The 23,615-nt window shown below is 45.7% G+C and overlaps 1 protein-coding gene across 2 annotated transcripts in view; it reads left to right on the top strand.

The window, feature by feature from the left end:
- The window catches only part of Myo5b (myosin VB), a 279,116-nt gene extending 258,585 nt beyond the window's left edge, over window positions 1-20,531 (top strand). For both annotated transcript variants that reach the window (XM_048419435.3, XM_048419437.3), the window contains 8 exons: window positions 1,489-1,632; window positions 5,545-5,696; window positions 7,974-8,063; window positions 9,082-9,232; window positions 9,629-9,914; window positions 11,292-11,466; window positions 13,111-13,191; window positions 20,031-20,531. In XM_048419435.3, coding sequence (XP_048275392.3) covers window positions 1,489-1,632; window positions 5,545-5,696; window positions 7,974-8,063; window positions 9,082-9,232; window positions 9,629-9,914; window positions 11,292-11,466; window positions 13,111-13,191; window positions 20,031-20,183 — 1,232 coding nt within the window. In that variant the 3' untranslated portion in view covers window positions 20,184-20,531. The remainder of the gene's footprint in view (window positions 1-1,488; window positions 1,633-5,544; window positions 5,697-7,973; window positions 8,064-9,081; window positions 9,233-9,628; window positions 9,915-11,291; window positions 11,467-13,110; window positions 13,192-20,030) is intronic.
- The last annotated feature ends 3,084 nt before the right edge of the window (window positions 20,532-23,615 follow it).

Below are 23,615 nucleotides of genomic sequence, written 5' to 3'. Positions count from 1 at the left end.
CGTGCCCCTGTGCATCCTCCATCATCTATGGGGCTTTTCTCTTCTGATCTCAGGCACTCATTCTCCAAGTCTCTTGGCTTCCAACCTCTCCATTCTGCTCTGTCTAGCCTGTCTCCCCCTCTTCCCCCCTTTTCCATGCTTTAGTCTGTGCTCTTACTCCCCTGTGACCAAGCTTCACCCTCTGTTCCCAGGTGACACAGTAGTTTCCCAGGGCCACTGCTGAGAGTACTGTATGCCCTCTCCCCTCCCCATAGCTAGCAGAGTGAAATCCCAGCTCTTACCTGGTGCTCCTCTGTACGCACACATATGTGTGGGCCCATACACAGAGCATCCCTCCAGCCAGTTACAGATGCCTACCATGGATGATCGATCTCTTGCCTAGCTCTCTTTCCATTCAGCTAGAGCAGTGGTTCTCAACCTGTGGGTCATGATGCTTTGGGGGTCAAATGACCCTTTCACAGGGGTCACCTAAGACCATCAGAAAACATAGATATTTACATTAAAATTCATAACAGTAGCAAAATTATAGTTATGAAGTAGCCATGAATGTATTTTTATGGTTGGGGGTCACTCCAACATGATGAACTGTGTGAAGGGGGTCACAACATTAGGAAGGTTGAGAACCACTGCTCTAGAGGATGTTTTGATGGACCAGTCCTCTTCTTGCCTACTTTCTTCCCTCCCACCTGGCTTTCTCAGTGTTCCGCCCCCACCAGCACCTGTGGTGAACATTCCTGGCCTAGCACCTGGCCAAGCTGCATTGTCAAGTGTTTTTCCATGCAAACACACAAAAGCATCTCCTAGCTAGACCAGTGAGAGCAAAATGGGGACTTCACATGTGCCCTGAGCAGATGACAATACCCTAACACTGTTGGTACCCAGGTATACAATGAATAAATATTAGAAGGCTACTACCTTCCTCTGGGCTGGGGAAATGTCTGAATGGAACCTAACAAGTCCTTGTTATCCCAATGGGTACCCCTAGATACCCATTAGTTGTACTTACTTGGGTTCACACTACATTTAGATAGGAGGTACAGTGTTTCTACCCCACTGGTACCACCTGCTCCCCTAGCCAGCCCACAACTGTAGCATCATAGTGTCATGATGGCCAGTGCTGTGGTACGACAGGGAACTGAGCAGAACAGGCCTGGCTGACTCTCCTCCCAGACTCAGGGACCTTCCTTACAGCTTGGTAGGAGGAGAGAAGCCCTTGCCAGCAGGGCATGCTGAACATGGCTGCTACCACTTCTCGTATTTTCCCTGGTACAAAACCTACCCATTTCTTTTTCGGGGATTCTCCTCCCCTTGTCCACAGCAGACCCCAGCAAAAGTGCTGAAGTCCTTGACCCACAGAGAGCGAGGGTCCGGGCTGCAGGGACATGCTACATTGAGTACCCTGAGCATGGTCCCCAGGCTGGGACGCCCCTTCTGCAGGCCTTCACCTGCATACTCTCACCACGTTTCTATCGTCTCCTTCCCATTCAGCTGCCCAGGCATTGGCACAGAGTGACAGGAGGCACCATGAACTCACAAGACAGGTCACAGTCCAGCGAAAGGAGAAAGACTTCCAAGGCATGCTGGAGTACCACAAAGAGGACGAGGCTCTCCTCATCCGGAACCTGGTGACAGGTCAGGATCTGCACTGCCTTGCCCCTGCCAACCCTGTGTAGCCTCGCACCAGCACAGGGAACAGAGACCTCTGTTCTGCCAGTGGCCACACAGCACCTGCCCATCCATGCTTCTCTGTGGTGGCTGCTGCAGTCCTTGTTTCTTTGGGGAAGTTCAGGGTGGGCCACGGTGCTTTGGCAATAGCAGGACATCAGTGCAGGACTGTCAGCGACTGTGCCAAATGCCGTACCCTCCTTGATTGTTTAATTCTCTCGCCATCTACGTCAGTAGGCACTATACAAATCCTGACTTCATCTTGGAGAATGGTGAGATCTTTCTAGTAACTTCCTTGGGTCACACAGGGCTTAAACAGTGGGTCAGGGAGTCGAATGCCCGTTTGCAGTGTGTTAGTGCTGTTTAATCCAGCACGTGTGAGTGTGGCCTCCGGAATCGGACAACCTATGTGCAAGTCTGTCCCTTTCCTCACTAGCCATGTAGTCGAGGACCAGTGTTCTCATGTGTGGTGTGAGAAGGTGGTGAGACCTGTAAAACCAGGCTGGAGAGATAGCTTAGCAGTGAAGAGTGCTGGCTACTCTTCCAGAGGACCCAGGTCCAATTCCCTGCACCCACATGGCAGCTCATAACTGACTGTAACTCCTATTCCAGTGGATTGGACACCCTCACACTAACACTGAGTGAGAGAAACTCGGTGTGTGGCCCAGCAGCTCTAGCAAAGGCAGAGTCCCCTCAGCTTGGTCCTCAGAAGTAGAATACCTCCCACCCATTTTCCAGCCCCCACAGCTCAGGAAAGGGGCGTATTTTCCTTATTAAGTTAGAGGAGCGTCTCCTGCCCATGGGGTCACTCTTCAAGGATGCTCAGTTAGGTGTTCTGAGTCATGTTTGCAGGTTGTTGACTTTTGTGTCAAGATGGCTCTCTGTGGTCAGTAATAGATGCCACCTTCAGGGAGAGACTACAGGACTCCTGGGAGCCAGTTTCCTCACCAACCCTGGTCCCTTCCTCTCTTGTCTCAGCCTCGTCTGCCTTCAACAAGTCTCTACTTTATGCTCCATCCAGCCCAGGCCAGGAGCTCCCTACAGAGCCAGGGGAAAATCCTAGAGAAAAGAATCCTCTAGTCTTCTGCCACTGGCTCTTCTCCGTGGTGCTGACCCTGCCCATTCCAGCACATGAAATAGAGTCAGGGAGGAAACTGGGCACAGTGCAGGACTTTCTCACTGAGGAGTCAGAGTTCGAGGTAAACATTACCCAGAGCAGTGAGGTCTCTGCTAAGTACAGCACTCAGGCCAAGAGCCCAGGAGAAATATACCGTGAGTTCTGCATGGTTGCCCTTTGGTTGTTTCATTTGGGCATTTTTAGTAGCTTGCTGATGACTGTCATGCTCCTTATAAAGGTGATTCTGTAGTAAATATGAAACACAGTTTACAACATCAGAGTTAACTGAATAACTAAATGAAACTCTATATTTTATAATGTAAGCATGAGTCAAGGCTCCTTCCTGCTCTTATTGCTTAGATGGCTCTAGACGATCACCTCCTACCTAGATCCCAAGGAAGAGTGCCCATTATCTGCCTTTCAGTGACCCCATATACATGGACAAACCACCTCTTAGGAACCATCACGGGCTAGCTGCTTCAAAGAAGAGAAGAAAGTAAAGTTGTAAACCCCATCCTATGAGATGTTCACCTCTGCCTAAGAAACAGAAGTGAGCCTGTTCTACCACAATAGAACATTCCAAGGCAAGGCAAGCTGCTTAAAATCTGCACATAGGGGAAGCCTGAAGTTAGATGTTAGAGGTTGGAAGTGGGCCTATGGAATGCACTTTTTCCTGGATGAATACTGTTGATGTGCTAATTAGAGCCAAGATCTATCGCCTAGAACCGATACCATGCCAGAATGTTAACCATGTATCCAGAGTGTTGTGGCCTGTAATTAACACTAACTAGAAGGACATATTTGAGAGAATGAGGTAACCTGTTTATCAATTAAAGATACTTGCAGCCCAGCCCTACCTCAACCCTCATTAGCCTTGGCAGACGACTTAAGGCCCTGGGTAGAGGGTGGAAAACCTCCCATTTGTGAGTTCCAAGTCCAGAAGGCTTTGGGGGGCTTGGTTTGGGCTGGGTAATGAGACTGAAGACTGAGGGCTGGGGTACAGACAGAGGCACAGTGAGTTCTGGGACCCTTTCTCGCCCATTATCTTAACCTGGCACTAGACCTTTCCCCCCACTGCTCTGGTTTCCAGCCATTACTCATTGCTTTAAACATAACTTCTTAGCTTCCCAGGACACTAGAGCTCATCCAACAGCTTCCCAGGGGCATTAGAAGGGAGGGGGAAGTAGCTTGAGTATCAGCATGGAGTTCACAGAGTCACAGTCCAAGGCAGGGAAAGGGGTAGCAGAGAGAACTGGACAAAGTGACCTGCTGAGCAGAGTGGCAGTGGGCTGCTGGACCAGTTCAGCTGTGAGACCTCAGAGCAGGTGCTGCCACTCTGACAGCCCCAGTGGTCTAGCCTGACTTCGGTTGCTTTAGTAAACACCATGCCCATTCTAATCCACTCCATCACGAAGAGAACTGAAGGCAGAAACCGGGAAACAGAGCTGACACAGAAGCCACGGAGAGGTGCTGCTTACTGGCTTGCTCCCTGGACTTGCTCAGCCTGCTTTCTTATATCATTCAGGAACACCTGCCCGAGGGCAGTGCTACCCCCAGTGTGATGGAACCTCCCACATCAATCATTGATCAAAAAAATGTCCTACGGGCTCAGCTACAGGCTACTCTGATGGAGGCATTTTCTCAATGGAGGTTCTTTCTTTCCACGTACAAGGTGACAAAAAACTAAACAGCACTGACATGGACCAGAGTCTGCTCCAGTCTACTCAGCCCTTGGCCTATTGGCCATCACTAGGAACATGATTTGCTGTAAAACATGAAATTGCTAAATTCTCCTGATGCTAATCTTCAATATCAAAGAATCCACTGTGCCTAATCAAAAACTCAGGTGCCAAGAAATGGAGTTCTCACCCCATTGCATGAGCCAGCTTATAGCCTACCTCTAACTGTAAGTCCCTTACTGAGGACAATGGCCTGAGTCCGTGCCTTGTGGCCCTTTCCTCCAGTGGCCGATTTACTGCTGCAATACAAGTACCTAGGAATGTAATATACTTTTTGCTTTGTTTTGTGGCAGGGCCTCTCTTTGTAGCCCTGGCTGACCTGAAACTCTCTATGTAGATAAGGCTGACCTCAAATTTTCAGAGATCCACCTGCCTCTGCCTCCCGAGTGCTGGGATGAAAGGCGTGCGCCACTACATCTAGCCAGGCATACTTTTGCATTCTGACCAGTGTCTACATGAGTGTGTGCATCAGTGTCTACGTGAGTGTGTACATCAGTGTGTGCATCAGTGTCTACGTCAGTGTCTATGCCAATGTCTACATCTGTGTACATCAGTGTCTACATCAGTGTTTACATTAGTTATCTGTTGTTCTTATAAGATACTGTAACCCAAAGCAACTCAGAAAAGAGTTCATTTGGCTTATAGTTCCAGAGGGATGGAGGCCATAAAGGCAAGGAAAGCATAGTAGGTGCCCCAACAGGAAACTGACTGATTACATTTCAGCTGCATACAGGAAGTAGGGTGAGTCTATAAGCCCTCAAAGATGCATCTCCTCCAACAAGGCTCTACTCCCTAAAGGTTCTATAACCTTCCCAAACAGCACTACCAGCTGGGGATAAGATGCGTGAGTCCACAGGGATTTCCAGCTACCACAGTCTATCTTATTCCTCTTTTGATCCCTATGAGAAGGAGCTTCCTAGGGGAGTTACAGGGGAGTAATGCAAATATTTCCCTTTGCGATGAGGCTTCTGGCATTCAGAGTCTTCTCCCCAATAGATCTAACTCATATGTTATTTCCATTAGACCTGAAGCCCCATATGCTGTCGGGCACCGTGCCCTGTCTGCCTGCATATATCCTCTACATGTGTGTCAGGCATGCGGATTACACCAACGATGACCTCAGGGTACACTCGCTGCTGAGCTCCACCATCAATGGCATTAAGAAAGTCCTCAAGGTAAGGAAGAAGCCTATGCAGACAGCTGCAGTTCCCAGTGGCCTGAGCAGAGCCATTGCTTCTCTGCATCTGTGTTCTGCCAGCGCACCAATTACACTACCTAGCAGTTCTCAGAGCAGGCTCAAGACTGCCAATGCCAGGAAGCCCAGAACTCCAATGTGGGCCTCCAGCAACCTCCCTGCTGAACCTGTGTTTACAGGAAATCCCAGCTGCCTGCTAACATAAATGCTAATGGGTGAACTGTCTCTGAACCAAGTTCAGTATATGGCTATACTCTCTCTCACCTTTCCAAGGGAAAGGGACACACTATCAAGGTTGGTAGTGTTGACAGAGGTTTCTTTGCTGCCCTGTTCCCACAGTTATTAAGTCCCAAAGAAATCACACAGAGGTCTACATTAATTATAAACTGATTGGCCTAGTATCTCAGGCTTCTTATTAACACTTATAACTTATATTAGCCCATAATTCTTGTCTGTGTTAGCCACGTGGCTTGGTACCTTTTTCACTGAGACAGTCACAGCTTGCTTGCTCTGTGTCTGGCTTTCTCTGTGTCTAGGTGATGACTGCAGACTGAAATTTCCCTCTTTCCAGAATTCTTGTTGCCCCACCTGTACTTCCTGCCTAGTTGCCCCGCCTATACTTCCTGCCTGGCTACTGGTCAATCAGCATTTATTTAAAATACAAGTGACAGGGTACAGACCATTGTCCCATAGCATGGTGGCACAAAGAGAGCTGCTGACATTCATCAGGGCTGCTCTGGGGGGTGAAGGTGGGGTGTTAAAACAGCTCAAGGATGCTACCCTAAGACTCGAGATGAATATAGTAGCAGTTGTTTGGTGGTGAGGCATGTTCACAAAGGAGCTGGGGTCAGGTGGTAGGAAGGGAATTTTGGAGACAGAGACATCTCAGTAACAGTGACAGTCCTATGTCTTCTAACACTGATGATTCCAAGGAGGCAAGCCATCCTCAAGAGCACCATGGCCAGGCCTCTTCTGGTCTCGTGAGTCTGTGTTCCATGACTGGAGAGCAAGCTATCCTGCTTCTGGCTGCATGCCCTTGGCAGCTGTCCTGCTTCCCTGTCTCAGACTCCTGTAAGCAGAGTTTTCCCGTCCCAGGAGCTGTTTCCAATTTACCACACAAAGGCTACATTAATTATAAATGATCTGCCAATAGCTCAGGCTTATTACTAACTAGCTCTTACATTTTAAATTGGCCCATATTCCTTAATTATTACTCTTCCACATGGTGGTGTCTTTATTAGCATGGCATGTTCATCTCCTGCTCCCTCTGCGCCTGGCTGATGACTTCTCATGCCACCTTTTTCCTTTTCGGAATTCTGAATTTCGCTTTCCCACCTAACTTTCTTCTGTTCAGCTATTGGTCAGTCAACTTCTTTATTAAACCAATCACAATGATAAATCGTCACAGTGTACCAAAGGATTATGCTGCAGCAAGCTCCATACACAGTTATCATGTATAACTAGAGTGTATAATGCATATGCTGGGCACTCTCACGTATGTGTCTCTGGCCGTGACCTCTCTAATAAGCTCCAGCTGGGGTCTCAGGCAGCCAAGGACTACAAACATAACTTCCTTAGAGAGGCCTTCTATAGCTCTGAACTAGATTAGCCTGCTCTGGCTCATAGCCTGTATGGTCAGCCTTATTGTTTTATTGTCATAGCTCATAATCATTGCATTTAAATAATGGTGTTGTGTTTCAGGACAGACTCTAAGAAGTCAGTGGATGTAATGCAATGCAGGAACTGGATAGGTCAAGTTGGATGTGGGTTGCTAAGCAGCCTTGGTCCCTTGCTTTGCCACTGAGCATCTGACTTTTAGATCACTGGGATACTAGTGTACTTCACTGGCACGCCTTGTATGGGAGAGCTGGTAGGTCAGAATCTCAGCAGGCCAAGACAAGTCATAGACCCGACTAGAGCCTGGGACTGCTGAGCCTAATCTTCATTTGTGCCACTCAGCTTCACATGCTTCAGCTCTGGGGGAAACCTGGTCTTCCCGTGTGCTCAGGTGCATGCAACACTCATCAGGAGACCAGAGACCAGAGAATAGGTCTGTCTGTGTACCATCTCAGGGAGTAGAGGAACAGCAGCCCTCAGCCAAGGGCATCCACTCTGTGACTGGAAAGTGGACTGCACACATCGGGCTGCCCAGGAAGGCTGGGTGACACAGAAAACACGGGAAGAGAGGCACTAGGGGTGTGTGCCAGCCGATGGGAGACACTCTGCTCAGAGCCAGTGGTGTGGTCTCTTTTCACAGAAGCACAATGATGACTTTGAGATGACATCCTTCTGGTTATCCAACACCTGCCGCTTCCTTCACTGTTTGAAGCAGTACAGTGGGGACGAGGTGAGTAGTGAGCCAAGGGCCCACAGTGGGCCCCACTTTATTGGCTTGAAGTTTGGGGTGCATTGGGGTACATTGGATTCCCTTAGATGATGGGTGTGAGGTTTGTGAAGCACCTGCTGGGACCTCAGATTGTGGGCATGTGTTAGCTCTGTGAGGTCTAACAACTGAGGAAAAGTCAAAGATCCCATCTCCCAGCAACCACACTCCTCCTACCTCTGCCCCTTATTAGAAGCTGCTTTGTAATCTGAAATGAGGGCAAGGGGTTAAGGGGCCTGGCTGCCTGATCATTTTTGCCGATTGTTTTGGCCGGTCGTTTTGGCTGCTGATGGTTTCTCTTGGCTTGAATAAAAAAGTTCATTAAAGTTGGAGCTAGACTCAGTAGCACATGCCTTTAATCCAAGCAAGTGGGAGGCTGTAGTAGGAATACCACAAGTCTAAGGACAATCTAGATGATACAGCAAGACCATCTCAGAACAAAAAAGATAACAGTAAGACGACCCTGGTCACAGGAGCCCTTTGGATGCTAGTACTTACTCCAGGTTACATGTTGGTCCTAGAACGGCCGGGTAAGAGGCCAGTGCTGCCAGCTTCCTACTCATCTGGTAACTGATAACACAGATGTCTCCTACAAACAGAACCCACCCTATGCCAAACTCCTGTAGGGTCTTATGTAGCCTAAGATTTTAGGGCAATCTGAATGCAGATAATACCGGATAAACATTCAGAAAGCACGGGACCTTCCTTTATTAATTTTTTTCTGGCTCTGGGTATTTAATATATAGAACTCACTTTATTTTAAGGATCTAGATGATGTAGGCCTTTTATTTTCACAATTCTGACTTGTCTATCTTGAGATTTCCTCTACCTTCGAGGCCCAGGGCTGTTCCAAGGCATCGTGTATCCTAGAGAAGGCCTGAGTGAAGCCCTGCAAACAGAAGTTGTTAAGGTGACCCGAGCCCCAGGTGAACAGAGCCCAGGAGACCCCAGAGGCTCACTCATGAACGTTCTTCCTCCTCAGGGCTTCATGACGCAGAACACCCCGAAGCAGAATGAGCACTGCCTCAAGAACTTTGACCTCACTGAATATCGCCAGGTGCTCAGCGATCTTTCCATTCAGATCTACCAGCAGCTCATTAAAATTGCCGAGGGCTTGTTACAACCTATGATAGGTAAGCCGCTTCTGGGGCCCTGCTAGCCGCACACATCATGGGGTCTGGAGGAGGAGCAGGGTTGTGGCAAGCTTGCCTTACTTTGTAGCAATCAGGTGTTACCAACTGTGGCCTCCACAAAGCCACGCCCATTCTGGGGTAGGCACGAGGTGGTACAGAATCCAGCGAATATATATCCATTTTCTTTGTCCCATTCCATTGAATTTAAGTGACAATTTTCTCCATAGTTGTTCTTGTCAGATGGAGATCCACCACATTCAGAATTCTTTGCCAAATGTATTAAATCCCTGCATCTGTTGACCCCGTGCACATCCGAATGATTTCACTAAGCTGAGAGTCCCTCAGCATAGTTTTGAGGGGGACTTACAAACTTCTCTAACCACGTCTTCCTTTCAGTTTCTGCCATGTTGGAAAATGAGAGTATCCAGGGGCTATCTGGTGTGAGGCCAACTGGTTACCGGAAGCGCTCCTCCAGCATGGTGGATGGAGAGAACTCCTACTGCCTGGAGGCCATCATCCGCCAGATGAACTCGTTTCATACTGTCATGTGTGACCAGGGCCTGGACCCTGAGATTATCCTTCAGGTCTTCAAACAGCTCTTCTACATGATCAATGCTGTGACCCTAAACAACCTGCTCCTGCGGAAAGATGCCTGCTCTTGGAGCACAGGCATGCAGCTCAGGTGAGAGAGGTGCTCGCGCCAGCATGAGGAGACTGAGGGGCCCGACACGGGCTGGGGACAGGACACAAGACAGGTGTCGTCAAGGTGAAATCTACATCTAACTGGTGGCCCTTGTCATAGTCGGTATGTGACTCAAATCCATCACCTTTTTATTGATTGGTAAATTTCACCCAGCTGAGACAGCGACCTGGTAAACAAACTAGTACAGAGATGCTCACACTAGCTTAGCAATCCTCAAATCAATGCTCTTTAAAGGCTAATGAATGTGGCGAGGTCAGCAAGAAAGATGAATGAGTTATGAGTTATCAGGGCTCTCAAGTCTAAAAGTTTGCAAATGCTAAATATTAATTTTAGTTTAGTAAATTTAGTGCTTCCCTCCCTGTTAATATATAGACACATTAGGTATTTCATCTTTGCTTAATTTTAAGCATGCATTTATCTATTCATTCTTTACTCAAGATATGGTAACTGAATGCTACGCACTCTGCAGAGTTTTTTTTTAACATGTGTATGCATATAGGAGTAGTACATACAAGAACATGTAGAGGCTAGAGGACACCTCAAATATCCACTTAAAAAAAGGTCTCACTGAACTGGAACTTACCAAAGCTGTCTAGGTTGACTGGCCAACAAGGTGTCTCTACCTCCCCAGCACCAGCATTACAACTCTGTGCCACCTTGCTCATTTTTGGTTTTGTTGTTGCTTGTTTTGTTTGTGGTATGTGTGTGCGTGTGTGTGTGTGCGCGTCTGTGTGCTTACATATGTTGTCCTAGCCAGGCAGTGGTGGCACACACCTTTAATCCCTGCACTTGGGAGGCAGAGGCAAGTGGATCTCTGTGAGTTTGAGACCAGTCTGGTCTACAAGAGCTCATTCCAGGACAGGCTCCAAAGCTACAAAGAAACCCTGTCTTGAAAAACCACAATAAACAAACAAACAAACAAATAAATAAATAAATAAATTTGTCCTTATCAGCTTAGACCATGAAACCCAATATGGACAAGTTCAATAGAACCACCATATATGGGCCGCCCATGCATGCTTCAGCATTGCCAGGACATAAATTATTGGCTCAGCAGTTAAGAGCAGTGCCTGATCTTCCTAGGGTCCAGAGTTCAATTCTCAGCAACCACATGGTGACTCACAACCATCTGTAATGAGACCTATGTTTAAATATCGGTCTAGGAATCAAACTCAGGTCCTCATGCTTGGAAGACAAACATTTTACAAACTGAGCTGTCCTGGCAAGCTTTAACCACATGAGATAATTAAAGTGGGGGCAAGGATGACCCTAATTACACCTAGCCCACAAAACACAGCAGGTACCCTACCCCATGAATTAAGGCTTAACACAGCTTCCTTTTCACCTGTGGCTAAGGTACAACATAAGTCAACTTGAAGAGTGGCTTCGAGGAAAAAACCTTCACCAGAGCGGAGCAGTGCAGACCATGGAACCTTTGATCCAGGCAGCCCAGCTCCTCCAGCTGAAGAAGAAAACCCAGGAGGATGCTGAAGCCATCTGCTCTCTGTGCACCTCCCTCAGCACCCAGCAGGTACAGCCATTTGAGTCCCGCGCTGGCCCCGCCAGTCTGTTCTTGCCAGAAGCTTTCTGATGCGGGGCTCTCAGCCTTGTTGACACAGTTCCGATCGGCACCTGATAAAATGGTCTTGATGAAGCAGAGATCACTTTGGTCTGTAAAACCTGACACCATTTCCCCGAAACTTTCTGAAACATCCTTCCTATGTGCTAACTTACAAGGTGGCTAACCCGCAAACCTTGATACCAACTTTTTAAAGTTGCGCATACATGTGCACGTGCGCCATGAAGTGTGTATGGGGAGTGCAGAGGGAGGTGACTGGGAGGAACCGGTTCTCTCTCCCATCCTGTGGGCTCTGGGAATTGAATTCAGGTATTCACACTTAGTGGCAAGGACCATCACCCACCGAGCCATTGCTGGCCTCATGTCACAACTTTTTAAAAACAATCCCAGATAGTTTCTTACCTAAGAGATTTTTTTCTGAATCTGTCAGTATGAGGCTGCTTGTTTTCCTTATATATTTTCTTTACAACTATAATTTTCTTATGGTCATATTTTAAGATTCCACTTATATCATAGATATGAAGCCTTAATGACCTAAAGGTACTTAAATATTATTTTAAATTCCTCACCCTAAAATTGCATTTATACCATAATTTGGTTGTAAGCATAGGACTAGTCCATAAAGAGGCGTGTCCCCAGATCTTGCCTTTGATCACAGCCACTTAGAAACAAGCCACAGACAGAAGGGAAGCCAGTCTCTTCCAATCAAATGCATTGCCCTTCCCAACCAATGCCTTTGTAGCCAGCTCTAAACTCAATCCAGGGAAGGCACATGCTTCCCCCACTGTCTGCAGAAGTGAACCAGAGAACTCATAAGAAAACTGCAGATGTCCCCGTTTACCAGCTCCCCGGCCCCAGAGATCGGTTTCCTTCTGTGAGTTTACTTATTGCTTGCAGTTGGCCCTTGCAGGAGGCCAAGGTACTTCCACCAAAACAACCGCTAGCCAGACAAAAGGTTGTGTGAGGTCAAGAAGAAAAGCTCACTTGCAAATGAATGGGTTTTTCTTTCTTTTTCTTTATGCTTTTTTGAGACAGGGTTTCTCAGCATCCTTGGCTGATGTTCTGGAACTCACTCTATTAAACAGGCTGGCCTCAAACTCACAGATCCCACCTGACTCTGCCTCCCGAGTGCTGGGATTAAAGGTGTGCGAGTGCTGGGATTAAAGGTGTGCTTCACCACCACCTGGCATAAATGAATTTTCTTAAGGAAGAGGCAGAAGCATGGTTAAGTGTGGCTACGTAAGCCCTCTCTTGTCTAAGGCCCCTGGAGCTCTTCTGAAAAACCTCTAAATTGCCCGCAGAAAAGAGGGCTGGGGGTTCCGGACAGGGGTTCCGGATGGCAGTTCTCTGAGCTCATTATGCATGAGCCACCAAGTGTAGGGGAGGGGTGGACATTGAGAATGCAGTGCCGGAGCTCAGACCCCGCAGGGGCAGCCATGGGTGGAAACTCTATAAACGGCAGCCTGACCACACACCTAGAGGGGTCCTGACCAAAGAGTCATACACATGCATGATGCCACTGTCACAGAGCCTTAGAGTTCGAAGTTGTCTTCCGTTTGTCTAGTTCTGCACTAAACTTGGTTTTCATTCCTACAGATTGTCAAAATTTTAAACCTTTACACTCCCTTGAATGAATTTGAAGAGCGGGTGACAGTGTCCTTTATACGAACAATCCAGGTGAGTCTTGGGGAATTCATTTCATAAAGTCCCAGTCAGAAGCTAAAAAGGATATTGAAAAGGCAGATTTTAATCTTCTCTTTACTAATACTGGCTACACTGTGTGCCAGAAAAGCCTGCATTCATAGGCTTCCTGCTTAAATGCACATGAACCTTAGTGCCCACGGTAATAGTAACTATTGCTATAGTAATAATAGTAGTAATAGTAACACCCAGACAGGTGGACTTATCTTTGCCCCTCAGCTTTCTGACTCAAGCCTTTCATTGGCTGGAAACACCTCACTGAATCAAGACACCAGGTGGAAATAACAAGGGTGCTTAGTCTCAGTTCCACCCACATGGAACTAAAAAATATCCTCTAAGAATTCAACTCAAACTCTTAGACAATGTCCCCAAACCTCACAGTCTTTGTCTTTGCGGATATGGTAGGAAGAAACTTCTTAGGCAGATGTGCGTTTAGATGCATCTTAAACATGAGCTTCTTCAGCAGAGCGCAGGGAGGGAGTTGTGGGTCCGGTGGAGGACCTTCTTATGTGACAGTGACTGACAGGAGCTGATTGTGACTCCACAAAGCAGGACTCATTTCTCCCACAGTGCCATGTGGGACACTGGACAGGCACATTATATTGGCCAGCATGAATGGGAAATGGAGGAACATAATCAAAAGAGGAGACTAGAGAAATGGAGATTTATCAAAGCTGCTAAAGAACCCCCGAGAAAACAAGAGCTTTGGTATAGAATGCTGTTGTCCTGTTGACTGAGGTTTCTGTCCCACAGCCATTCATCCCAAAGAAATACACAGAGGCTTACATTAATTATAAACTAATTGGCCTAGTAGCTCAGGCTTCTTTTTAACTCTTATGACTTATAAAACCCATAATTCTTGTCTGTGTTAGCCACATGGCTTGGTACTTTTTCGGCACGGCAGTCACATCTTGCTTTCTCTGTATCTGGATGATGACTGCAAACTGACTCTTTCCCCTTCCCAGAATTCTCCTGTTCTCTTCATCCCACCTATACTTTCTGCCTGGTTGCCCTGCCTATACTTCCTGCTTGTCTACTGGCCTATCAGCGTTTTATTAAAATACAAGTGACAGTGTACAGACTATTGTCCCACAGCATTGTCCTTTGCAAGGCTGGGGTTTTGTTCCGAGATTTAAAAGAGATCCAGAGATTTAAAAAGAGTGCCCTGGCTCTGAAGAGAGACCCATAGAAAAGAGTAAATGAACTTTAGCCTGGTATTTGAGTAGAGATGAAGCCAGAGGTCAAGGGACAGATGCCAAGTCAAACTAAAGGTAGATGTTGCTTCAAGGACACTGGAGAACTGCCAGGGCCTGCTAAGCATGCAGCCCTCAGAGCAGGCCAGCTCACACATACAAGGGATGCATTGGAGTGGAAGGACAGCATAGGATGAGCGTAGAGTCAGCTCCTGAAGTGAGAGAAGGAACTGAGAGACAAGGGAGATGCCACGGGATACCCCAACACACTACTGATTTTTGTGGAGGTTTGAAAAGCAACCCAAACAAAAGTACACGTTTAGGAAATCATTCTTGGATTTGAATCTGAGCCATGTGGGGGAAGGCCATAACTCACCATAAATTGGCAACGGTGCCATTTGCAAGAAGGGAGTTCAGTCCAAAGTAGACTGACAAATGCCAAGCAGGCTGCAGGCATAAGTGATGAAGGACATAGAGAAAATACCCTGGAGGGCAAGGGTTAGATACTGTCAGAAAATATGGCAATCCTGTAAAAGACTGTTTTGTTTTGTGTTGTTGCCAGCTAGTTTGTTTCCCCCTGGACAGTGCTCAGAGGCACTGGTGAGCAGTCAGCTCCTCACTGCACCCCAACCCCATCGTCACCACACTAGATCTCGTGTCCAGCAGTCAAAGCTGCTTGTAAGACATACCATTGCCTACATACTAGATACAGTATATGTGTTTAAAACACCTAAATTCCTGAAGCATTCTACAGTAACTCACAAATATGTCTGACCTTCACGTATACATTAAAACACTTAAGTATTAAAACTTATATACTGTAGGCTTGAGAACTGTTAACCCTACCACAGGGGTTTTCAGCGAGACCATGTACTGTCTGAGTTTCCATTAACCGTGTGTTTGTGCCTTGAGCCCCAGCTGAAACTGCTGTCACACAGCCTCTCCTTTCTGCCCCCTTTTCTTTTTTTACTTTTCCTTTTTTTCCGAGACAGGGTTTCTCTGTGTAGCCTTGGCTGTCCTGGAACTCACTCTTGTAGACCAAGCTGCCCTCGAACTCACAGAGATCTGCCTGCCTCTGTCTCCCGAGAGCTTGGACTAAAGGCGTGCGTGCCACTGCCCGGCTCTCTCCCTTTACATGTTCACCTCTAAATCTTTTACAGTTCTCTCAAGGTGTTGTTTAAGAACTGTATTATTTTAAAACCTTGCAGATAAAAACATCACACACCAAAATTAACCAGACCCAGAGTCTATGACATAATGAGCTCATGTACAGTTAGAATTGGCATTCAGAACAGAAGCTGTGAGTCTTAACATTAAATTTTACACTCTCAGTATTGAATATATTTTATGTACTTCTCTGCCATCCGAAACAACAACAACAACAAAAAACCATGATTGAATTAGAACGGAAAAACAATTGGGTTTATATCCGCTTTCACAACTCGTGTCCATTGCCTGCCTGCGGTTCTTCATCATTCTCCTATATTTAGCCTTTCTTGTTCCCATCTCATGTTATACTGTACCATAGGTACATCTCTTTATGCATATGCATATATTATTGACTAAATTCTGCATATAGAAATACGTGCTTTATTCTTTCTGAGCTTGGGTGATCTCACTTTGCATTACACATTCCAAGTCCACCCATTTTCCTGAAACTTCTGAACTTCATTTTTTTTAATGCTGAATAGTATTCCATTGCATACATAATGGAATATATATACCAAATTCTCATTATCTGTACATCTGTTTATGGACAACCAGGTCCACAACTACTATAGGAATTCTCTAGAGTGGGGTATGGAGTGTCTCTGGGTAAATATATATATCTATACCCAGGAGTGAAATAGCTGTGTCTATTTTAATAGAAATAGTAGTTCCATTTTTTAATTTTTTGAGAAGTCTCCAGATTTCCACAGTATCTGTGTTAATTTACACTCTTACCAGTAGTGCATAAGGATTCCTTTTCTCGCCACATCCTCTTCTACATTCTTTTTTTTTTTTTCTGATTTCTCGATGATAGTCATTCTGACTGGGGCGAAGTAATATCTCGGAGTAGCTTTAATTTGCATTTCCCTGGTGACGTGGGGGCATTACACACTTTTAAAAACATCTATTGGCCATTTGTGTTTCTCTTTCTTTTTCTTTTGAAAGCCATCTATTCAGTTCATTGGCCCATTTGCTGTGGGCAGTTTTATTCCCTTGGTATTTAATTTCTGCAATTCTTTGTAAATGTTGACTATTTGCCCCTGGCCTGCAGTTCAATTGGTAAAGCTTTGGTCTCTCCTGACCTGTGCTCTGTTGACCGTGCCTGCTGTGTTCTGTGCTGTGCTGAGACTTTGTTTTCACGCAGTCCATCGGTCGGTGCTGGGGCTGGTGCCCATGCTGTTGGTGTTCTGTTTGAACATTTTGTGCCCATCTCATTTCCTTGTTTTCGAAAACTTCCCTAAAAGTTTCAGGGTCTGGGGTTTAAAGTTAAGGTCTCTGATCCATTTTAAATTGAAGGTGTACAAGGTGAGAGGTACAAATCTAATTCTGTTCTGCAGATAAGAACCCCACTGTGCTAGCACCCTTTGTTAAGCATGCTGTCCTTTTTTCCGGAGTAGATTTTTTTTTTTGCCTTCTTTGTCAAAAATTTAGTGGGCATCTTCAGGGCTTTTAAACAGTGGTGCCCACGATGTAGCTAATGAACTAAAATATGAAGAACAGAAGCACCGAGTGCCTTCCTGCGGAGCCCTGCTCTCCGCCGTCATGGCTGGAGAACCAATTCAGCTCTCAGTAAGTGAGCATGCCAGGTCCCAGCAGAGCTACCACTGGTGCCCTGAGTCAATGAAGCTTGTGACTTTTCCTCTGTAACGAGCCCCACCGCCCCATATGCCTCTTCCTCTTGTGTCCTACTGTTCTGTCCAGCTGCTGTGGATGCTGAGCGAAGGACAGCCCTTGGTCTTCCAACTGTAACGTTGGGTAACAATGAAACTCAGAAAGTTATTCTATATGAAGATACTGTCACTATTTGAAACAATAGTGTGTTGCCCCAAAGAGGGGAAAACAACAGCAAACTTTTTGTGCCTCCAGGCGTGACCTGTTTTCCTGATGAGGATTTATGGACCTTCCCCTTGGCACCACACCTGTATTTCAGTGACCTTGGTTAAAAGGACAGCTCCTACCTAGAGTCTGTGGTTCAACCATTAATGACTAATTCCAAGGCAGAAGAACAAAGTGAGCCATTGCAAAGTTAATACCACTGACAAATACAGCACTTGCCAGGTGCCAGTAACTGAACTCAGTGTCTTGACTCTTAACCCCCACAACCTTTCAAAGAAAGCTCTACCTCCTCCCACCCCCAAAGAGGAAATCTGTGTGTATGGAATTCAGCTTTCTGTCGTTGTGGCACAGGACCTGAGACAGTCAGCTTGCAAGGGAAAAGGGTTCATCTTGGTTCACGTTCAGATAGTTGCATCCATGGTGAGTCAGCCTTGCTCTGTCTGTAAGCACACAGTACGTAATGATGCAGGCATTAGGCAGGGGGTACCTGCTCACTGCACTAGAGCCTGGGAGTGAGAGACAGCAAGGTCTGGAGTCCCTGTATCTCTTCAAAGGCATGCCCCAGTGACCTAACTTCCATCCTCAAGTGTCCGTCATGCCTGCTTACTGACCCCACCTCATAGTGCTGTACCCTATCAGAAGTGGGGGACCAAACTGTCCCAATATCAACGGAGACCTCTCTCTCCCTTCAATTCCGTCAATTCGGGCATCATATATTCTGTAGGCCTTGTTTCTAATTGTGCTTCCGTCTGCAATTGTTCACGATGAGTTGAAACTTTTATCGAATGTCTTTGTCTGCAGAAATGACATACATTTTCCTCTGTCCTTGAAAGAATTTTTAGCAGATGTAAAATTCTCACGCTTCCTCCCCTTAGTGGTGTGTCATTCTATTGCTTCCTAAAGACCCCTGCATCTGATGAAAGATCAATGGTTAATCTCATTTCAGGATATCTATGACACACGCATTTCTCTATTATTCTAAGATTCCCTGCCTTGGGACTTTGACAATTTGTATGTCTCAGTGTGTGGGTTTATCCTGCTTAAAGTTCAATGAGCTTGGATGTGCTCATACATACATACATATTGTCCATTGGATTTGGGATGGGTTTAGTAAATGTTTTTCTGCCCTCTCCCTCATTCCTTTTTGGGACTTCTATAGTATGTATGTTGATAGTTTGCTCCCTGGACCCTCGAGCTGTTTGTTTTCCATCTTACATAGTCCAGGTTGACCTCACACTTGCTATGTAACTGGGACTTTGAAGCCTGGTCCTCCTGCCTCCACTTCCCAAGTGCTGGGGTTATAGGGTGTGCAGTACTGCACCTGGCCCTAGTGTTCTCACTCATTCTTTCTCTTTTATAGACTTGGTCACCTCAACACTATTATCTCCTAGCTCACTGAGTCTCCTGTCTACCTTCCCAAGTCTGCTGTGGAACTCCTTTAGTGAATTTCATTTTGGTTATTGTACTTTTCTTAAAACATCTGGCTTCAGAGAGGAGAAAGGAAGAGGATTTGTCGTTTTAAATATTCCAATTGATGCCACTAAGACAAACCACTGTACCTTGAGAAAAACTTTATCTGACAGTTATCCTTGTCAGACCCCACCAGATGAACCAAAGTGCACAATCTCAAACTTTTAGAGGTCAAAATCCCACTGCTTTCCCTGGCACCCCCAACTATTCCAGGAATGTGGACTTCTGTAGCCAGACTTGGGGCTGAAGAATGGGCATATGAGCAGGTTCAGCTGTGTGCTCACAGAGATCAGCTTCTCTCTTCATCAAACAGGGTTATAGTGGTCTCTGAGTGGGTCCCAGAATTTGTAATAGTTAACAAGAGTCACTCTTTCTGGCTCGGTAATTGTTTCAGTGAGCGGCTGACCCCGAGACTTCCTGCCTTGGCAATTTCTATGATGTTCATTCTGCAGGTGACAAAAGTAAGACACAGGAAGGTTTGGACATTTGTTCAGGGCAGGGAGTCTGCCTCTAGAGCAGTGGTTCTCACCCTCTAGGTAGCAACCCCTTTGGGGGTCCAACAACCCTTTCACAGTGTTGGCCTAAGACCATTCAAAAACACAGATATTTACATTATGATTCATAACAGTAGCAAAATTACAGCTATAAAGTAGCAATAAAATAATTTTATGGAGGAGGGGGATCACCACAATATGAGGAACGGCATTGAAGGTTTGCAGCATGAGGAAGGCTGAGAACCTGATTCGTGAACCATGCCACGACAGTCTTACACTGTCGTGTAAGACTGTAAGACTTACACGTAAGTAAGTGTAAGACTTACTAAGTCTTGCACTTAGGCCATAGTTTCGCCTTCTCCCTTAGCTGGAAGCATTAAAATAACGCTACAACAGGGAACGTGTTTAACCATCTGATCTCCAACAACGTGAACTAGGGTTTTTCTCCACTATATGCTTCAGGGACATAGAAAGACCACGTTCTCCTGATCCTACATGCCTTCTAGATCATCTCAGGAATCTTCCCGTGCACCTTGCCCACTAAGTTTGGTGAAGTTACTTCAGCTTTTCAGGTTGTGCTAAATACTCACATGATCTGATTCTCTCCTCCCAGGCCCAACTACAAGAGAGGAGTGACCCTCAGCAGCTCCTGCTGGACTCCAAACACATGTTTCCTGTTCTCTTTCCATTTAATCCGTCTTCTCTGACCATGGACTCGATCCACATCCCAGCATGCCTCAACCTGGAGTTTCTAAATGAAGTCTGAGGATGCATGCTTCCAAGGCAAACAAGGAAGCATATGCAATCAGCTGAGAGAATTCTAGATCAATATGCCCAAAGTAGATCAAACCAGAGTTAGAGAACCCGTGGAGAGTACCGAACTAAATGAAGTGATGCACACTGTCATTAGTTTTTGTATATGCTGCTCAGAATAAAAACACTTGAATGTGGAAGACTGTTAGAGGCTTGACTTCAGTTTAAACAAAGGCATGCCCAAATGAACAGTGCCACATAGCTCCAGTTGTCAGTTCCAGAGTAGAAGTGCCTAGCTGCAATCTTTGTGTATAACTGGAGAATGTCCAAGTTAAGAAAATATTAAAAATGATGATGTAAATTGCCTTCGTGGGTCTTTCAACAAATAATGATATTAATATCATAAACATGACAGATATTGATAAACCAAAGGGGTGTATGAGCTTGTGGTGAGAGTTTTAAGAATAGTATGAGCCTGAGCCTCCATGGACGCTTCCTCAAAGTATTCCCTAACGCCCGTGAGTACAAGATGATGTGGACCCTGGTAGCCTGAGTTTTTGTGAGAGTCTCAGGTTTATGGGAGAGCTGCTCTAGCCATGCTGCCGTCACATGGACTGCGTGTGAGAAAGGTGGAATACAGTCTCCAGTGCCAGTCAGTGCCCTGAGACCAGCAAAGCCTCTGCAACACTGTAAATATGAAAAGATGGTAGGTGAGAATGGATAACTTTTATCAGCAGGCCTAAAAACCGAAGGAGCGTGAAAGCTTTTTAACTCCCCAATGTCGCTAAACCTTCTACCAGGGCCTCACAGCGCTGTGGATTCCAGACCCCAAAATCACAAGGGAAACAGACTTCAGTTCCAGAACCTAGTTGTCTGGAAAGTCTCTGGAAGAGAATGCATGGTCACTAAGTTATTATTCAAAGATTTATGGCTCTTTTTTAAAACTGCTTTGAAAAACTTCAATAGTTTAGGGCCAACTTTCCCTTCTCAAGTTATTTTCAACATTTTTTTCAAACTTTAAAAATCAACGTAAATATTTTACTATGAAAGATTTAAAAGACTATTTAGTAATAATGGAACAGGCTTATGTACTTGCTGCTCTTAGAATTTTGTTTTGCTCTGGGGGAGTTTTTGGGAATTGCGAGCCAAGGTTTGGTTGGACAACCTATAAATTCTTTCTACCCATTTTTATAATCAGTATTTATTAAAAGCATACGCTGTCCCTATGACAGCAGCAGGTTGTTTGCAAATCGTACAGGACCCTCATTATCACGCTGAGATTTCTCTGTACTTTAGAAGATCTCCCAGAATGTTGCCCAGTTTAGAAGGTTCTTCAGAATACAGTAGACTCCAAGCTAAAATCCTGTACTTCCCAGTCCTCCGTGCCTGCTGGGGCCAGAACAAGAAACAGCACCTGGCTTGACTAAGTCTGACAACAAATGCACTGTTGTCTGCATCATCCCTTCTGTGTCCACAATAAACACCACTGCTGCTCTTGGGGGTCTCTCTCCAAAAGCAGTAGAGTTCCCCCCGTAGTTACAGCCCCTGACATCTGACTCTTAGGTGTCTGTCTCTAAAGTGACGTGTCTGTATCACACCTTTCAACCCCCAAATGCAAACTGTTTGGAAAGCCAGTTAAAAACAAAACAAAACAAAAAAACTGGATCTGTGGCTACCTCTTTAAAGTTATTAATGAAAATAATTTACTTTTTAGTACACTTTAGTGGTCAAATTGACTCATGTAAAGACACTCAAGAACACCAAAAATGCCTTGTTAAGCATTTTTAGGAGGCGGTGTCTTCCCAAATGTGGCTCTGTGCCCATACAAGGTTTAAAACCATCACCCCCGCATCCTACTCCCTATGTGGGTTACTACTCTCCTATTCCTGGTTGGTCAGGAGGTACAAAGGTTCACGAAACAAAAGCATAGTAATTAGCCAGAAGGAGGGAGGGGTTAACTAACCCTCTCTACAGCCTAAGAAACAACAGCTTCAGTTCTTCCAGAAGACCAGAGTTTCCGCTGGAGCTGTGCTTAACAATGCAGTGGTTGCTGGGCCTTTACATCCTCCCTATTTCATTGCAGACCTGGAGGGTGAAAGGTACCTTGTGAGAAACTCTAAGCATTTTGTTTAAACATTTTTTGTTCTGTGTACTTTTTCCCTGGTGCAGGGGATTTAACCCAGGCCCTCAGGCATATCAGGCGAGCACTCTACCCCCAGCCTCCCTCAGCAGTGGGTTCCCTTCCCCCTTTAAAGTTCATTTTAAGAACTTCCCAACTTCACGAAATCAATATCTTTTACTTTAAATAAATGCGACACAAGCTTGAACTCTTCTCTAGGTATCTCTGCTTCTGAGTAGTTACAATTCCATCACGTTCCTTTAGCAGTTGCTGAAATAACCGGCTTCCCACTCATTCCCGGAAGGAGTTGCTGTCGGAAGAATTTAATGTTCCTATGGGCTTCTGATTTCATCTCATGAAGCAAGCACCTTCAAAACTAACCCGTATTCACACGTCCACCATTTGTGTTTTCAGCATTAGCACAGGGGTACTACCCACTTCCTAGAGTAATGGGTGTGTTTCCACGTAAATTAGTCACCACGGAAGCAGACAGCATGTTATCTGTGTGCACCCTCCCCAGGCCGTCCCAGCTGCAGTTAGAGGGACAGCATCTGTAGGCTCACTTCACAGACCCAATGGCAGGCTTTTTCCCCCTTCCGTGGAGCACATCATTGGAGCGGCTTCCCCTGATTTTCCTTAGGATAAAATGTCAAGGTTCTTGTGAAAACGAGGAGTTTAGAGAATGTAGGTCCCTAAAATCTATCACTAATTTAACTATTAGATCCCTAATGAATGCATTGAGGACTGTGGCAACAAACTGAAATCTTTTGCATAAATTAACTACTTCCCAAACACTTGACTGCTGAGTAAGGGGGCGCTAAACATGCTAGCGCTGGGCCTCTCATCCTTATAACATTTGCCATTGATTCCTAACATTGACTCGCTATATGAGTCAAGTAACCAAAGCTTCACTTTTTACACATTGGTCTCATATTCACAGAATTATAGAGGGTATAAAATTAGAGGATAATGCAAATGACAAACAAGATTTTTTTCTTATGGACATCACTGGATATTAAAATCTTTTTTAAAAAAGATTTGGGACAGCAAGATGGCTCAGTGGGTAAGAGTGCTTGCCATGGAAGCTGACAACCTGTGTTCAGTCCCCAGAGACCACAGTGAAAGGTCTTTTGACTCACACACATGAGCCATGGCCCATGTCTGCCCTCACACTAACAAAATACATTCTGACCAAGGGAATCAACCAGATGAAATTAGGCTACTGCCTGGAACCACACTGTTAAGAAGCCAATTTGGATATAACATTTTGCAATCAACTGGCATTGAGATAAAGGCCTGCCTCTCTGAGGGAGTCCACAAAATATT

The sequence above is a fragment of the Myodes glareolus genome, chromosome 13 (genome assembly GCF_982192425.1).
Source record: "Myodes glareolus chromosome 13, mMyoGla1.1, whole genome shotgun sequence".
In the NCBI taxonomy this organism is placed as follows: Eukaryota; Metazoa; Chordata; class Mammalia; order Rodentia; family Cricetidae; genus Myodes; species Myodes glareolus.
This window is presented reverse-complemented; position numbering and strand designations above follow the sequence as displayed.